The sequence below is a fragment of the Trichoderma gamsii genome, assembly GCF_001481775.2.
Source record: "Trichoderma gamsii strain T6085 chromosome Unknown Scaffold_3.2, whole genome shotgun sequence".
In the NCBI taxonomy this organism is placed as follows: Eukaryota; Fungi; Ascomycota; class Sordariomycetes; order Hypocreales; family Hypocreaceae; genus Trichoderma; species Trichoderma gamsii.
In genome coordinates this window covers 1,154,173-1,167,169 of record NW_020171340.1, presented here as the reverse complement: position 1 = coordinate 1,167,169, position 12,997 = coordinate 1,154,173, and the positions used below count along the sequence as shown (strand labels likewise).

The window sequence follows — 12,997 nt, the reverse complement described above, 5'->3', positions numbered from 1 at the left end:
CGTCAAAGCCACACCGAGCTTTCTCCATCACCAACTGTGGCGCAACCTCTCCATCGCCGCCACAGCTGCCCCCACCAAAAATTACCCTTGGGGACAACTTACAGGCCCCCAAACTTGACAGAATCGTCTATATCGCATCTCGTCCGACTCGGCATCTCCAACATCCGCGCGCACTTCCATCGTTCGACGAGGACGGGGGGCCCAATTCCCTGCATCGACAATCGTCCGTTGGATCCATCAGGCCACATCGTCTCATCGCGACAGGGGCTGCTGAATTTGCTGGCAGCTCTGCGAGGTGGTTCAGTTCAAATAGCTAGCACTTCATCCAGCAGCTCGTCCCTCATCAAGACGACGAACAACCAGAAATCCGCCCACCATGGCTACCTTTACCGAAATCGTCGAGACGATCATGACGCCGTCCATCCCCCTCGTCATCATCGGCATCATCATCATCCTCGGCGGCCCCCTCATCTTCCACCTCGTCCTCGCCTCCTCTTCATCATACACCGTCCCGCCCAGCGTCCTCCTCCTGGGCCCCGACAACTCGGGCAAAACCTCCCTCATGACCCTCTTCGAGCGCGGCGCAAATCCTTCCAAGACGCACACCTCGCAAATCGCGCACTCGATCGAGCTCAACGCCTCCACCGACTCTGCCACCAAGGCCTCGTTCCGCAACTACGAAGATGCCACGGGCACGCACACAAAGTTTCTCCTGGTTGATACCCCCGGCCACGGAAAGCTTCGCAACGTGTCCATGGGCAAATTGGCTCGCACGGAGAAAGTAAAGGCTGTTGTCTTCATGGTTGACGCGGCCGCTCTGGGCGAACAGGAGACACTCGCGCCCACGGCTGCCTATCTTTACGACGTGCTGCTGTTTCTGCAAAAGAGGGCTTCTTCCAAGGGCAAGGACAAGATTTCTATCCCGGTGCTCATTGCGGCCAACAAGATGGACTTGTTCACTGCCTTGCCTGCGACCATGGTCAAGAGCCACTTGGAGACGGAGCTGTCCCGAATTCGCGCCTCCAAAAGCAAGGGCCTGCTCGATTCGGGTGTTGGAATCGACGATATTGGCTCAGAGGAGCAGGATGGCTGGTTGGGAGAGTACGGATCCGAGAAGTTTACTTTCCAGCAGATGAACGAGTTTGACATTGATATCGACGTGCTGGCTGGCAGCGTCTTGACGGAAGAGCCTGGCGCTGATAAGTGGTGGTGGTGGATCGCCCAGAGGGTAGTCGGATGAAGTGGCACGTGTATTGATGGGATTATAGACTTTACTGGGTCATGTATGAATACTTATGGCATCTGGATTTATGAATGTTTTAATGATGGGGGAAATGGGAGAGAGAATGCAGGCAAAAAGTAATGATAATCAGACATTTCCATTCACATTTATATAAATCATGTACATAACGACTTTTAATGAATTTCCATTCATGGACACATGAAGATGCCCTAGATGTTGAGTCTATCAGGCCCACGCAAAGTAGTTGATCTATCCTTATCCCTTGCAGTCCGCAAACAACACGCTGCTGTTTTCAAAACCTCGTAATCCAAAATGATAAAGAACGCCAAATATGAAACAAAAGAAAACAAAAACAGCCTGGATCTCAGATTATATATAAAAGATGAAATTATTTCTTCTGGCTGATCATCCAGGTGAGCAAGTCAACCTTGGTAACGACAGCAATGGGCTTGGACAGAGACTGAGAATCGCCTTTGCCGTCGGTCACAACAGCAGCGCTGTTCCACTCAAAGAACTTGCTGAGGGTGGACAGGGGAGTCTCCATGGTGATCTCGACAAACTTGCGCTTGCTACCGGCCTTGGTTCCGCTGGTCAGCTTGCGCGGGTCGGTGACAATCTCATCGAGTCTGCCAAAGTCGAACATGACGTCCTTGACCTGGGTCTCGGCCGTGGCGCGTCCGCGAGAGATGTAGCTGAGAAGGTTGCCAAGAGTGACGAGGCCGACCAGCTTGCTGGTAGCGGACAGGACGGGCAGCTGATCGAAGCCCTTGTCTCGCATGGTCTCGATAGCCTCTGAGCATGAGGCAGTGTCCGCAACTGAAGTCACTGGCTTCAGGCGGAGAGAAGCAATGGTGGCGCCCTGGTAGGGGTCGGAAGTCGTGTTGTTGCCCTGGGGCGCGGACTCGATTCCGTTGACGGACAGCAGTCCGTTGGCAGACAGCCAGTCATCGTCGGCAAACTTGGAGAGGTAGCTGCGGATGCTGTCGGGGAGAACAACCACGACGGTGTCGCCCTTCTTGAAGCCGTACTCCTTGACGGCCAGCAGCATGGCAGCCATGGCGGAGCCGGAGCTACCGCCGACAAGCAGGCCCTCCTCGGCAATCAGGCGTCGTGCGAGCCAGAAAGACTTTTGGTCGTCGGTCTTGTACCACTTGTCGACAATCTCGCGGTCCAAGACGTCGGGGATGAAGTCATAGCCAATGCCCTCGACCTTGTATCCCTCATTCATGTGCTCCTCGTTGAGGGACTCGGGCAGAGCCAGGATACTGCCGTGGGGATCGGCAGCGATAATCTTGATGTCCTTGTTGTGCTTCTTCAAACCCTTAGCAATACCGGTAATGGTACCACCAGTTCCAGCACCAGCAATGACGGCAGTCACCTTGCCGCCGGTCTGCTCCCAAATCTCCTCAGCGGTGCCAAACTCGTGGGCATCGGGGTTGGCCGGGTTGCTGTACTGGTCGAGAATGTGTGCGTTCGGGATCTCCTTCTCGAGACGGCGGGCAACGCCAATGTGCGACTCGGGGGCGTCCCAGGCGGCCTGGGTGGGTGTACGGATGATGGTAGCGCCGAGGGCACGCAGCACAGAGACCTTTTCGGCGGACATTTTCTCGGGCAAGGTGATGATGGTCTTGTAGCCCTTGATGGCGCCGACCAGAGCGAGACCAATGCCACTGCAAAGACGAGGTTAGTATCTGGTTGATAGGCATGAGATGATTCTGCTGGGCTGGACATACGTGTTTCCACTGGTGGGCTCGATCAATGTGTCGCCAGGCTTGATTCGGCCGCTCTTCTCGGCCTCCTCAATCATCCGCAGGGCAATTCTGTCCTTGACACTGCCGCCAGCATTGAAAAGCTCCGTCTTGGCGTAGACCTCGCACTCAATGCCCAGGCTCTGAGGGATCTTGTTGAGCCTCACAAGTGGCGTGTTGCCGATCAGATCAGCCGCTGAGTTGACGGTAGGGGCATTGCGCCGGATTTGGGGGATCTGGGAGTCGGCCATGATGATTTGCGGGTAGTTGCGAGAGAGAGTCAAAAAGAAGGTAATCTCGCCGGGTATCGTGTGATAGGCGGTGGTGGAGATGAGGAGTTGGAAGCAAGGGGCGAAGTCGTTTTTTTTATTCTTTTTCTTCGCTCTGCCGGCGATATGCGCTTGTCACATGGAGGGGTCTTTTTTAGACTAGAAAGCTTAATTGGGAGTGGCGGGGGCTTCCGCAAAAACTAGTTTGTCCGGGTGTAAATCTCCGTCGATGATTTGGAGAACAGAGAGCGCTGCATTTCATGCAAGAATTGGAGGATGATGGGAGCATTTGGTCTTTATTTCAGATTTTTATATCGACTTTACGGGCCAATATCAAACTCCGTGTCAGCTTCATTGTGCTATTCTGTTGTGTAAATGATGCGATGCCATGCTTCATAGCAGTGGCAATTGCTGTGTGGCGTGCTTACAGTCCAAATTAGGGAATTTCCTGGACCGGCCGTGAGGAAGACGCTAAGCCTGATCGCCAACCGCATGTCAACCGTATGGTTCTTCTATGCTCAGATAACTAAATGGAGTTTCTTGAAAAACAATATCCTTTATCAGCAATCAGCTATCTACACTTTGAATAGAGTAATTTCGTTTGATTGAAGACTTTGCCCTCGTAACTCGGCTGCCAGAAGCAAGGACGCGTCATTTGGCCTATTCAGAATGCCAAGCTCCATGGCTAGGGACTTTTGATACGGCTTTGCCACTAACACGGAGCATATTGCCCTCTGAGAGCACATGATGCTACCCTAATCTTCTCGCATCTTCATAACCCAAAGTTGTCTGCTAAACATGGGAAATGTCCATGCGGGCGCCAATGGGCTCAGCTATTCGTTGCGTCAGCAGCCTCCGCCGAGGCGTGAGGGCTACTTGGACTTGCGCTTTCTGTTGCCAAGACGATAAGGTGTTGAGATTGCCTCTGGCAGCTTCCTCTTGAAGAATCGGCAAAGCAACCTTAATTTGATAAATACCAGGGCTTTATTGCAAATCAAGTCTTGGCTAGCAGGGGCGGCCCATTGGCGGGCAGCTGTGAACCGAGACAGCTCTTCTTTACAAGTAGTGCCTAGCAATATTTAAACTCCTCTGTCAGGGCATTATCAACAAACACATTATACGACATCCCCAGCTATCAACAATACTATATTTCTTCTGCTATAGGATTTTGCCATACTCTGCGATCTCAGGTATCACTGAGCTCACAAAGGCCCTGCACCATGAAGTTTTGGAATATTGCGGTCTGGCTCGGCTTCTTTGCCACAGCTGCCGTCGCTTCGGTCTTCCTTTCACCAGACGTGGTTGAAGGAGATATTGAGGAGAACCAGTAACACTAGTCCATGCCATGCTCCCTTTCATATCCATAAACGCGTGCTGACTGGCCTGCGCCACGCAGTCTGAAAGGTCTACTCTGGGGGTTGAACCACATTGCTCATTCAAACGGCGGAAACCGCGCCTTTGGGACTGCCGGCTACAACGAATCAGTCGACTTCATCCTGAATATTATGCAGAAACGCTTCGGCAATGCGTTTGACACTTGGGTCCAGCCTTTTTTCCATCCTTTCGAAACCACTCATGCCATCTCCGTCACAGGACCCGAGGATGAAGACGTGTTTGTAATCAGCCTTCAGTACAATACTGCTACGCCGCTGCCTCGCGGTATCAACGCTCTACTCATCGACACACCCGTGGACGATGAGCGGGGGTCTGGCTGTTTCGAGGACCAATGGGACCACATCGATGCCACTGGAAGAATTGCCCTTGTCAAACGCGGCGTGTGTCCGATTTCCGACAAGATCAAGCTTGCCAAGTCGCGTGGTGCGCTGGCCGTCATCCTGTACAACAACGAACCCGGGGAAACCATTATCCCAGCCACTCTAGGCGTTTCAAATGTTGGATTGCTAGTCCCGGCTGGAATCATTACTCTGGAGGATGGCTCGGACTGGAAAGAACGCCTCGCAGATGGCGAAGATCTATTCGTCTCGCTTATTGTCGATTCAGTGAGTGAGTACAGAAAGTCTTGGAACGTCATTGCGGAAACAAGACAGGGCGACCCTGACAATGTCATCATGCTTGGTGCTCATCTCGACTCAGTTCAAGCCGGTCCTGGTGCGTACATGCCCACTTGAGTGACCTCCCACAACGTACAGCTAATTTGTCGTGAACAATGCAGGTGTCAATGACGACGGCAGTGGCACGGCCGCTCTCCTCGAGATTGCCACATCGCTCCTGAAATACGAAGGGATTGTCAACAAAGTACGATTTGCTTGGTGGGGCGCTGAAGAGTAAGTGCATGTCATCATCGTCAAGCAAGTAGACTAGAAGGGTACTGATTCTTGCGCATAATAGAGTCGGTCTGGTTGGCTCTCTCTACTATGGCCAGCATCTCTCCGAAGATGAAGCAGACGCAATCCGCTTTTACTTCAATTACGACATGATTGGCTCCAAGCAGCCCATCTACGCTGTCTATGCTGATTCCGACGCCCACAAGACTGGTGGCCATATTCTCTTCGACTATCTTCAGGCCAAAGGCAAGGATGTTCAATATGGGTGAGTACAGCCTGCCGAGATACTGGCTGAGGTTGAAAGCTAATCGCATCTGAAGCGGGTTCGGCTCATCGTCCGACTATGTCGCCTTTTTGCAGCTTGGCATTCCCTCGTCAGGTATCTTTACCGGAGCAGGAGCACCAGCTGACGAGTGCTACCATCAACCCTGCGATGACCTCGAAAACATAAACTGGGAGGCTCTTACATTGAACACCAAGGCTGCTGGCCGTGCGGCAGCGCAGCTTGCTTTGAGCCTGGACGGTATTCCTCGCCGAGACAAGACTTCTCTCAACCCAAGCAGCAAACGAGGTGTTCAGAGAGAGTTGAACCGAGCTGCCCAACTTGCAACAGTCATTGAAAAGTCTCATAAGTGTGGTGGAGGTCCGGGTGATAACACAGTGTAATGCGTAGGTTTAGGACAATTTGTTGAGGGATGCGATCTCACATGGAGAAGCCAAAGCATTAGTCGTTAGTCATTAGTCATTATGAAATATCACTACGATTATAACCATATGAGATAGCTCGTCATTTCCTTTATGCCAGACACCTCGCTCGAAAACTCTCATGATTCATTTCATTCATCATCATGTCATTACTCTCCCATTTCGCGTTCATGCCTCGACGAGTGAGAGCTTCTGATTATATCTGACTTGCGTGTCAGTTAGCCCTTTATCCAGTGCGCCGAATTTGAGGATTCCTTGGGTTCGATATCGGGATTGCGCGGTAGCTGGGGAACTTGGGTCCCCCGGGTATCCTTTCTGAGACAACCGCCGGAGCTGGCGTTTGAACCGAGACGCTGGCCTTTTTGGTGGACGATTTCTTCTTAGGAGCCGTATAATAGTAAACATCTTCCTCTGCATATTGGTACACGCCGCGGGTACTACTGCGAGTGCTGTGAGAGTTTCTTCGCTTCCTCTTCTTCACTTTCTCCTCCTCTTGATACGCGACGGCAGATTTCCTCTTTCCAACGTAGCAAAAGCCGATGATGAGGGCCAAAACAACGACGCCGACCACAGAGCCCAGTATGGCGCCTATTTGGCCGCCTGAGAGGCCATGGTGGTGGTGCGATATGGGGACGGGCACGGCGGCGACGGCGCTTGTAGTAGCTGCTGGCTCGGTGGCGCCAAAGGTGATTGTTGTGACGAAGGTGGTTGATGGGCGGATGATGGTTTGTGTGAGGACGAGGTCTTGGCGGATGTTGAGGGGGGCTTTTGTTGGAGTGGGAGGGAGATGCATTTTGGGTAAGGAATGTGTATGTGGAATGAACAGGCGCCCTGACAAACTGATCGGACAGCAAATATAAGAAGGATGAAAGAAAAGAATGAGGCGGCCTTTTCTTTTATGAGAATTTTTGGTAAAGTGGAAGGCTGTTGGGCGCATTCCTTTTGGTGGATTACATTAATTTGCATGTTGCTGGATCTTATATTGCACTTACATGCCACCCGTTCTTTGACACCATCTGCTGCGGTTTACGCGTCTGCGCGTACAAGAGCAGGGATAGACGCACGTCAACTCTCAAAGGCATTCGAAAAGGGATACTACTCTACGTACTTGTCATGCACGAACTCTTGTAGAAAAGAAGATCTCTAGCATTTGCACCAATAGAGGTCGAGATGTATTTTGTGAGTCAGATGATGTGGCCATGCGGCCTCGTTAGCGCAGAACATCATCTGGCTGGTGTGCATTTATTTCTTCATCTATCTGGGTTACGCGCAAGGTGGGATTTCCCAAAAATGCCAAAAGGAGGTGAGCTCACGGCTTTGTTTGATGGCAGCTGTCTGACTGGTGGTGTGGTGTGGTATGCGAGGCCACTAGATTGTCGTGCCTATGCATGTGCTAGGCTCTGATGGATGCTGGTGTGGATGAGCGGGGATTGGTGTTGGCCGGAGATGCATGGAGGAAGATGCTAGCAGGGGTGGGATTGGGCATGTGCCTGATTCTAGTCTATGAGATGGAGGCATGGCTGGAGGGGATCTAAGATGGCGGTATTAGCAAGAGAGGGGGGGTTCCTGTGAGACATGTTTCATGCGTATAGCATTGTAAATTGATTTGTGTATATTGGTCTTGATAGCAAACACGGATAGACGGAGGTATTTGGAACTGTGATGAAATGGCGAAGTCGTCACATATATAAGGCGATAGACACATAGATTGGGGGTTAAACCAAGTTCTATTAATCGATCTAGCTAATCGCTGGGCGACGTGACAATTTGTCACCTATCAGTCGCAGTATAACACAGCAGAAAATTATAATTAACGCAACTGCAAAGTATTTATGTCCAAACTTTTCTTTGTAATAAAGGAGTGACTGAATCCAAGTATCGAAACCAAAAACCAAAAACGTAAATGATGAACTTCCCGTAGCCAGGGGTGCCAACGACGAGTCGTAGCTTGTTAAGAATGAAATGAGCTAGCGCCGCTTTCTTGTTAAAACAATAAACAGAATCAATACTCTTCTGATATAGACGATGCAGCGAGCTACTGTTCTGAGAATGTGGTTGACAAGTATAAAGGCGAGGTATCTTCCGATGGCTGGCAATCGATATCAGCTTTGGTCATCAAATGAAGAAAAGAAAGCTCTTGTGCTCACCGAGGCGGATGATTGCTCTTCTCCATATGTGCCGTCGGGCTTCAAGCTCCCATCCCAGTCTCAAAACAGACAGGAGATAATCTTGAGCCTCGTTTCCCCATAATATATGCAATGTGGTACAATTTATACGCTCTAGTAGAAGTGGTTAGTTCAAGCCGTTGTCGCAATATTAAGTAGCTGATGGAATCGCACTCACCATTTTGTGTGCCAAACTTTTCTTCTTTACTCATACACCACCACATCTTTCCCCTGAACACTCTCCTCTCCCCCTCGAACACTCTCCTCTCCCCACCATCCCCACGACTCTTGGTGCGCATTGCACCAAGTCAGTGGGCGTTGCGATCAGCTTCAGGTGCTTTCTCGCCCTCGGCCTCACTCTTGATTACTTCGCGAGTCTTACCCCATTTGAAGTCATCAGAGTTGAAGAGCGAGTAAATCATGATGATGATGTTCACAAAGGGAGAGGTGAGGAAGTGGATGAAGAAACCAACAAAATATTGGATGCGCTCCTTCATATTTCGTGGAAGCCAGAAGCCGACGCAGAATGAGTAGAACTGTTGTCAAATGATTAGTAGCTGGAGAGGTAAATGGAGTGGGATATAGTGATACTTACGTAGCGTGTAAACAAGACCGTGATGAGGGAGATGAAGATTGGATCACGGAACATGTCTTGACCCTTTCGGACGAAAAGCATGACAAGCTCAACCACGGCAGCCATAATGAACGGAGTAATGGCCCAAGTCATGACGGCAATGACGCTTTGAAGTCTCTCCATGATGATGATACCTGGTCGGAAGATCATGACGAATTCGTTGGAGATGCTACCAAGAGCCCAGCGCTTGCGTTGCGACAAGAAGACTTTCCAGTTTTGGGGAACGATGGTGTATGCCTTGGCACGCAGAGCCTGTGCTGTGAGCTTGTCGGGGTGCAGACTGAAGATGATGGACGCGTGGATGCTGTCTTCCGAGTAGTTGCCCATGATGTGTTGAGTCATGATGTCGTTGGGCTTGGGGCAGTAACCAAATCGTTCGCGGAGGACAGCATCGCCAAAGGTGGACTCGTCGACGCGGATGAGTTGACAGCAGCCAGGGAGACAGTTGACCTTGCCGGTGATGCGAGACTGGAACATGCGGCGCAGGCCTTGGGTTTGGGAATATTCAACCGATTGATAGAGAGACCATGGAGAGAACCATTTGCCGTCAAAGTCGACACAGACGTGGCCGCAGACACCGACGAGGTTGGGATCTGTGCGAATCTCGCGGATCATCTCGCGGATGCAGTGCTTGTCAAAGACAGTGTCTGCGTCCATGCCAACGAGGAAGTCAACCGTGTCGACGCCGAATTGAACAAAGCTGTTACCGATGTACTCGTAGAGCTCGTTGTTGAACATGGTGACGATATTCTCCGAGCGCATTTTGAAGTGGTAGAGAAGCGAGCGAGCAAAGCACAGACTATCACGTTTGCCTTGGTTGTAGCTTTTTCCGACAAACACATACGGGATACCCTTGTAGTGGCCAGTTTGGACCTTGACAGGCATGAAGAGGCCATCGCGAGCACGGTAACCATTTTCGAATCGTTTGGTCTGGCCAGGCTCGAGGATATCCTCGATGAGGTAGTCCTGAGTAGTTTTGGTCATGCCGGGGCCGCGGGCGTTACCGTCAACAACGATGAAGATGGCTCGGGGATGGCCATCAATACCCGCCTGTATAACGAGAGAATCCAGAGAGCGAACCAGTTCCGTGTGGGTTTCGTTGTAGCAAGGCAGGAGGAGGACCATTTTCTCAAGTTCTGTGGGGATAATCTCTTTCTTGCCAAACCACCAAGGCATGATGCGTCTGCCAATCCAATTGGCGAGGATGCAAGCCATCATGAACAATTGAAGCGTGGTGTTTGAGCTGAGCAGGATGATGAACAAGTAGTACAGCTGGAAGTAGGCATAAGAGACCCAGATGAGGACACCGTTGATTCCGAGCAGAACAATAATGAGAAGCCACTTTTGGAGACAGAGGAGAGTCTTGGAGACCTTTTTGAGCTCGAAATCAGAGTCCCAGCGGGCCTTGGCTTCTTCCTGGAGGATGGAAGACGTAAAGGAGGCGGAAGAGTCGATGCCGAGAGAGGCCTGAGAGTGAGGGGTCTGGACGCCTGGTTGGAAGCTGCCGTTGATGTTGCGAATAACAGACTAGAGATTGTGGTTAGACGATGATTTGCGGTATTCATTGGGGGGGTTTACTTACAGATTCCCGAGAAGCAGACACGTCCAGTCCGTTTTTGTTGCTGTTGTTGAACAGGGAGACTGGGGGTCTCTTGCCGTGGTCCTCTCTGGTAGGCCGCTGGAGGGCGAGATCCCCCGACTCGGCAGAGGAGCGAGACATTTCCGAAGAAGTCGGAGCAGTCATGGTGATGACGGCCTACTATATTGACAAGTAGACGGTCAATGTGAGCGAGTGAAGAGTAGAAGCGTATCCAATAAAAGATAAGTCGAAGTGATTAAACGAAGGGCAGAAGTGTGCAGTATAGCAGTGTTCTTTCAGATGATATCGAACGAGTGTGTTGATAGCAAGTGGAAGCGAGTGTGGGTGAAGATGGATGGAATAGGATGAAGGATAGTAGCCCTAAGACAGCAACAAAGGAAATTTGAATAACGCTCAAAGTTTGTTTTTTGACGATTTGGCTTCTTAGTCCCTTCTCCACGCCACAGGAATAATACACCCTTGGTTGAGAGGGTGGACTCGATCGTGAGGGTCAACAAAGTTTAATCGAGGGATTTACATGGACGATACTCCGAATTCAAGCCGGCTGTTTGCGAGGCCAGAATCTATTTTTGTTCGCCCAAGAAGTATAAGCGGCCATGGCTTCGTCGATGTGGAAAGCTAAAAAAGTATGATGCTGTATAAAAACGTCGTTTCCCATGGACTACCCAACGTTTGTGCTTTGGCGAATTCTCCTCTAGAACTAATGCCATGATCAAATCCGGCCTTACACAAACGCCCATCTCGTATAAAGAAAGCTATCAACACTAGGTAGACCTTTAGCTACGGTAATACTCTATCAAAAGCCAAGAAGCTTCCAGACTGCTGAGTGGCCACATCTGGAGCTAGATCTAGCTGCGGTCCGTACCGGGGCCGGTGAATACGAAGTAACCCCGAGGCATCAGGATGTACATCCCAAGACCGCTTAAAGAGGCTACAAGGCTTGAGCTAATGCGCCTCGCTTTGCCGCCAAGGCCCTTAGAATTGAGTTTTATGGCATGGGGCGTGATACACGAAATTCGGGCTTCGATGGATATGCATTTGTCCAGCCGGCTGGATGGGGCTTTTAACTTGTCGGTGATCGTCGATCACCGGAGCCGGCAGACACGGACTCGAGACTTTGGTTGCACCCGCTTGCATCTTTAGCTGAGAGACTCAGACAGCATGTTCGTTACGCTCTTTTGCCTATTATTCAGTCCTATCATGTCTACAAATCGTGTCTCTCCCTTCATAGATGCCATTCAATGTACCACTTGAGATCTTGTGAAGCATCTACTGTCCTAATGTGATATCGTGGGCTTGCATATGTCGATACATTGCCTGCTTCCATCTCATGAATTCCATGGTCTTCCATGGCATCTATTAACCCACGTCTAGACTCACAGCTAAAGCAGTATCACCGAGGCTCCCGTCCTCACCTTTCGTATCCACATCCTACTAGAGGCGTGAGCAAAGGGGGGTGAAGTTATGTAGCACCATCCAGGTGAGCAAGCCCAAGGTTTAGGAGCAAAACTCCGGACCTTGCTGTCCCCAGGTTCGGGCCTTCGCAGCAGAAATCTCCATATCTCGTACCCTCACCTCCCCACATGGGCACAACGTAGTTGGCCAGCTGTGCTTGGATATTCCAGTCATCAAACAAGCTTATTTGCAAGGCTTGCAAGTCTTACCGCATCAAGCTTCGTCCTTTGGCGGGTACGACCGGAACAAGCTCTATCCTCCATGCATGGTGACTCCGGAACTCCAGCTACACGATGATGCTAACTCGCCTTTGTGTGACCCTGACCATCATTTTCCCCTCGACTGGCCGGGCTGGGTGGAATTTCCCACTACATGATTCAAACCACTATCGCCCCCTTCGTTAGCACACGGCTTGAAACTACTCATGATGCTACCAGCTGCGTTGTCCTCTGGAATAGCCGCAAGCACAAGTATAAAAGGTTCCTGGTGGACCTGCAGTAGCCTTTACGCTAATATTTGTGGTGTCTCTAATGGGTCCTGGCATCGTAGTCGACGGCACGAATACGAATGGGAGCATCTTCTTTTCCCACTGCAGATGATCGGCGCTTTTGAGGGGAAGAAGAGAATTACAGTTTTTGTCCCCCGATCAGCCACTGCTGTGTTTGTCGCCGATTATATACAGCCGAGAGAATCACGACATTTTACACCAACATTGGATTATTGAAAGCGGCATCGAGTCTGCATTGGGAACACGGATCCTCTGAGAAGTATTCTTATCCGAGGAGCGCCGGGTAAGTAGTAATGTTGTGGGGAGAATGCTGTGGAACATGTTCGATATAGGAGATATTTTGCTCGGCTTTTGATATGGACCTAGTGCTATGTATCTTGGTGGT

The 12,997-nt window shown here is 50.7% G+C and overlaps 5 protein-coding genes across 5 annotated transcripts; 2 read left to right on the top strand and 3 right to left on the bottom strand.

Moving 5' to 3' along the window:
* Positions 1-562: 562 nt before the first annotated feature.
* Positions 563-1,240, top strand: TGAM01_v201369 (hypothetical protein; the record flags this gene model as incomplete). The annotated part of the gene is made up of 1 exon (XM_018804730.2): positions 563-1,240. The coding sequence occupies one exon, from the start codon at positions 563-565 to the stop codon at positions 1,238-1,240; it is 678 nt and encodes a 225-aa protein (XP_018661998.2).
* Positions 1,241-1,631: 391 nt separating this feature from the next.
* Positions 1,632-3,242, bottom strand: TGAM01_v201368 (cystathionine beta-synthase; the record flags this gene model as incomplete). Its single annotated transcript, XM_018804729.1, has 2 exons — positions 1,632-2,913; positions 2,977-3,242. 2 exons carry the CDS (start codon positions 3,240-3,242, stop codon positions 1,632-1,634), a joined length of 1,548 nt encoding a protein of 515 aa, XP_018661997.1.
* Positions 3,243-4,480: 1,238 nt separating this feature from the next.
* Positions 4,481-6,211, top strand: TGAM01_v201367 (hypothetical protein; the record flags this gene model as incomplete). Its single annotated transcript, XM_018804728.1, has 5 exons — positions 4,481-4,587; positions 4,657-5,369; positions 5,434-5,545; positions 5,610-5,810; positions 5,866-6,211. The coding sequence occupies 5 exons, from the start codon at positions 4,481-4,483 to the stop codon at positions 6,209-6,211; spliced, it is 1,479 nt and encodes a 492-aa protein (XP_018661996.1).
* A 265-nt stretch (positions 6,212-6,476) lies between these two features.
* TGAM01_v201366 (hypothetical protein) lies at positions 6,477-7,043 on the bottom strand (the record flags this gene model as incomplete). The annotated part of the gene is made up of 1 exon (XM_018804727.1): positions 6,477-7,043. One exon carries the CDS (start codon positions 7,041-7,043, stop codon positions 6,477-6,479), a length of 567 nt encoding a protein of 188 aa, XP_018661995.1.
* A 1,680-nt stretch (positions 7,044-8,723) lies between these two features.
* On the bottom strand, positions 8,724-10,793 carry TGAM01_v201365 (hypothetical protein; the record flags this gene model as incomplete). The annotated part of the gene is made up of 3 exons (XM_018804726.1): positions 8,724-8,951; positions 9,011-10,576; positions 10,632-10,793. 3 exons carry the CDS (start codon positions 10,791-10,793, stop codon positions 8,724-8,726), a joined length of 1,956 nt encoding a protein of 651 aa, XP_018661994.1.
* Between the last annotated feature and the right edge of the window lie 2,204 nt (positions 10,794-12,997).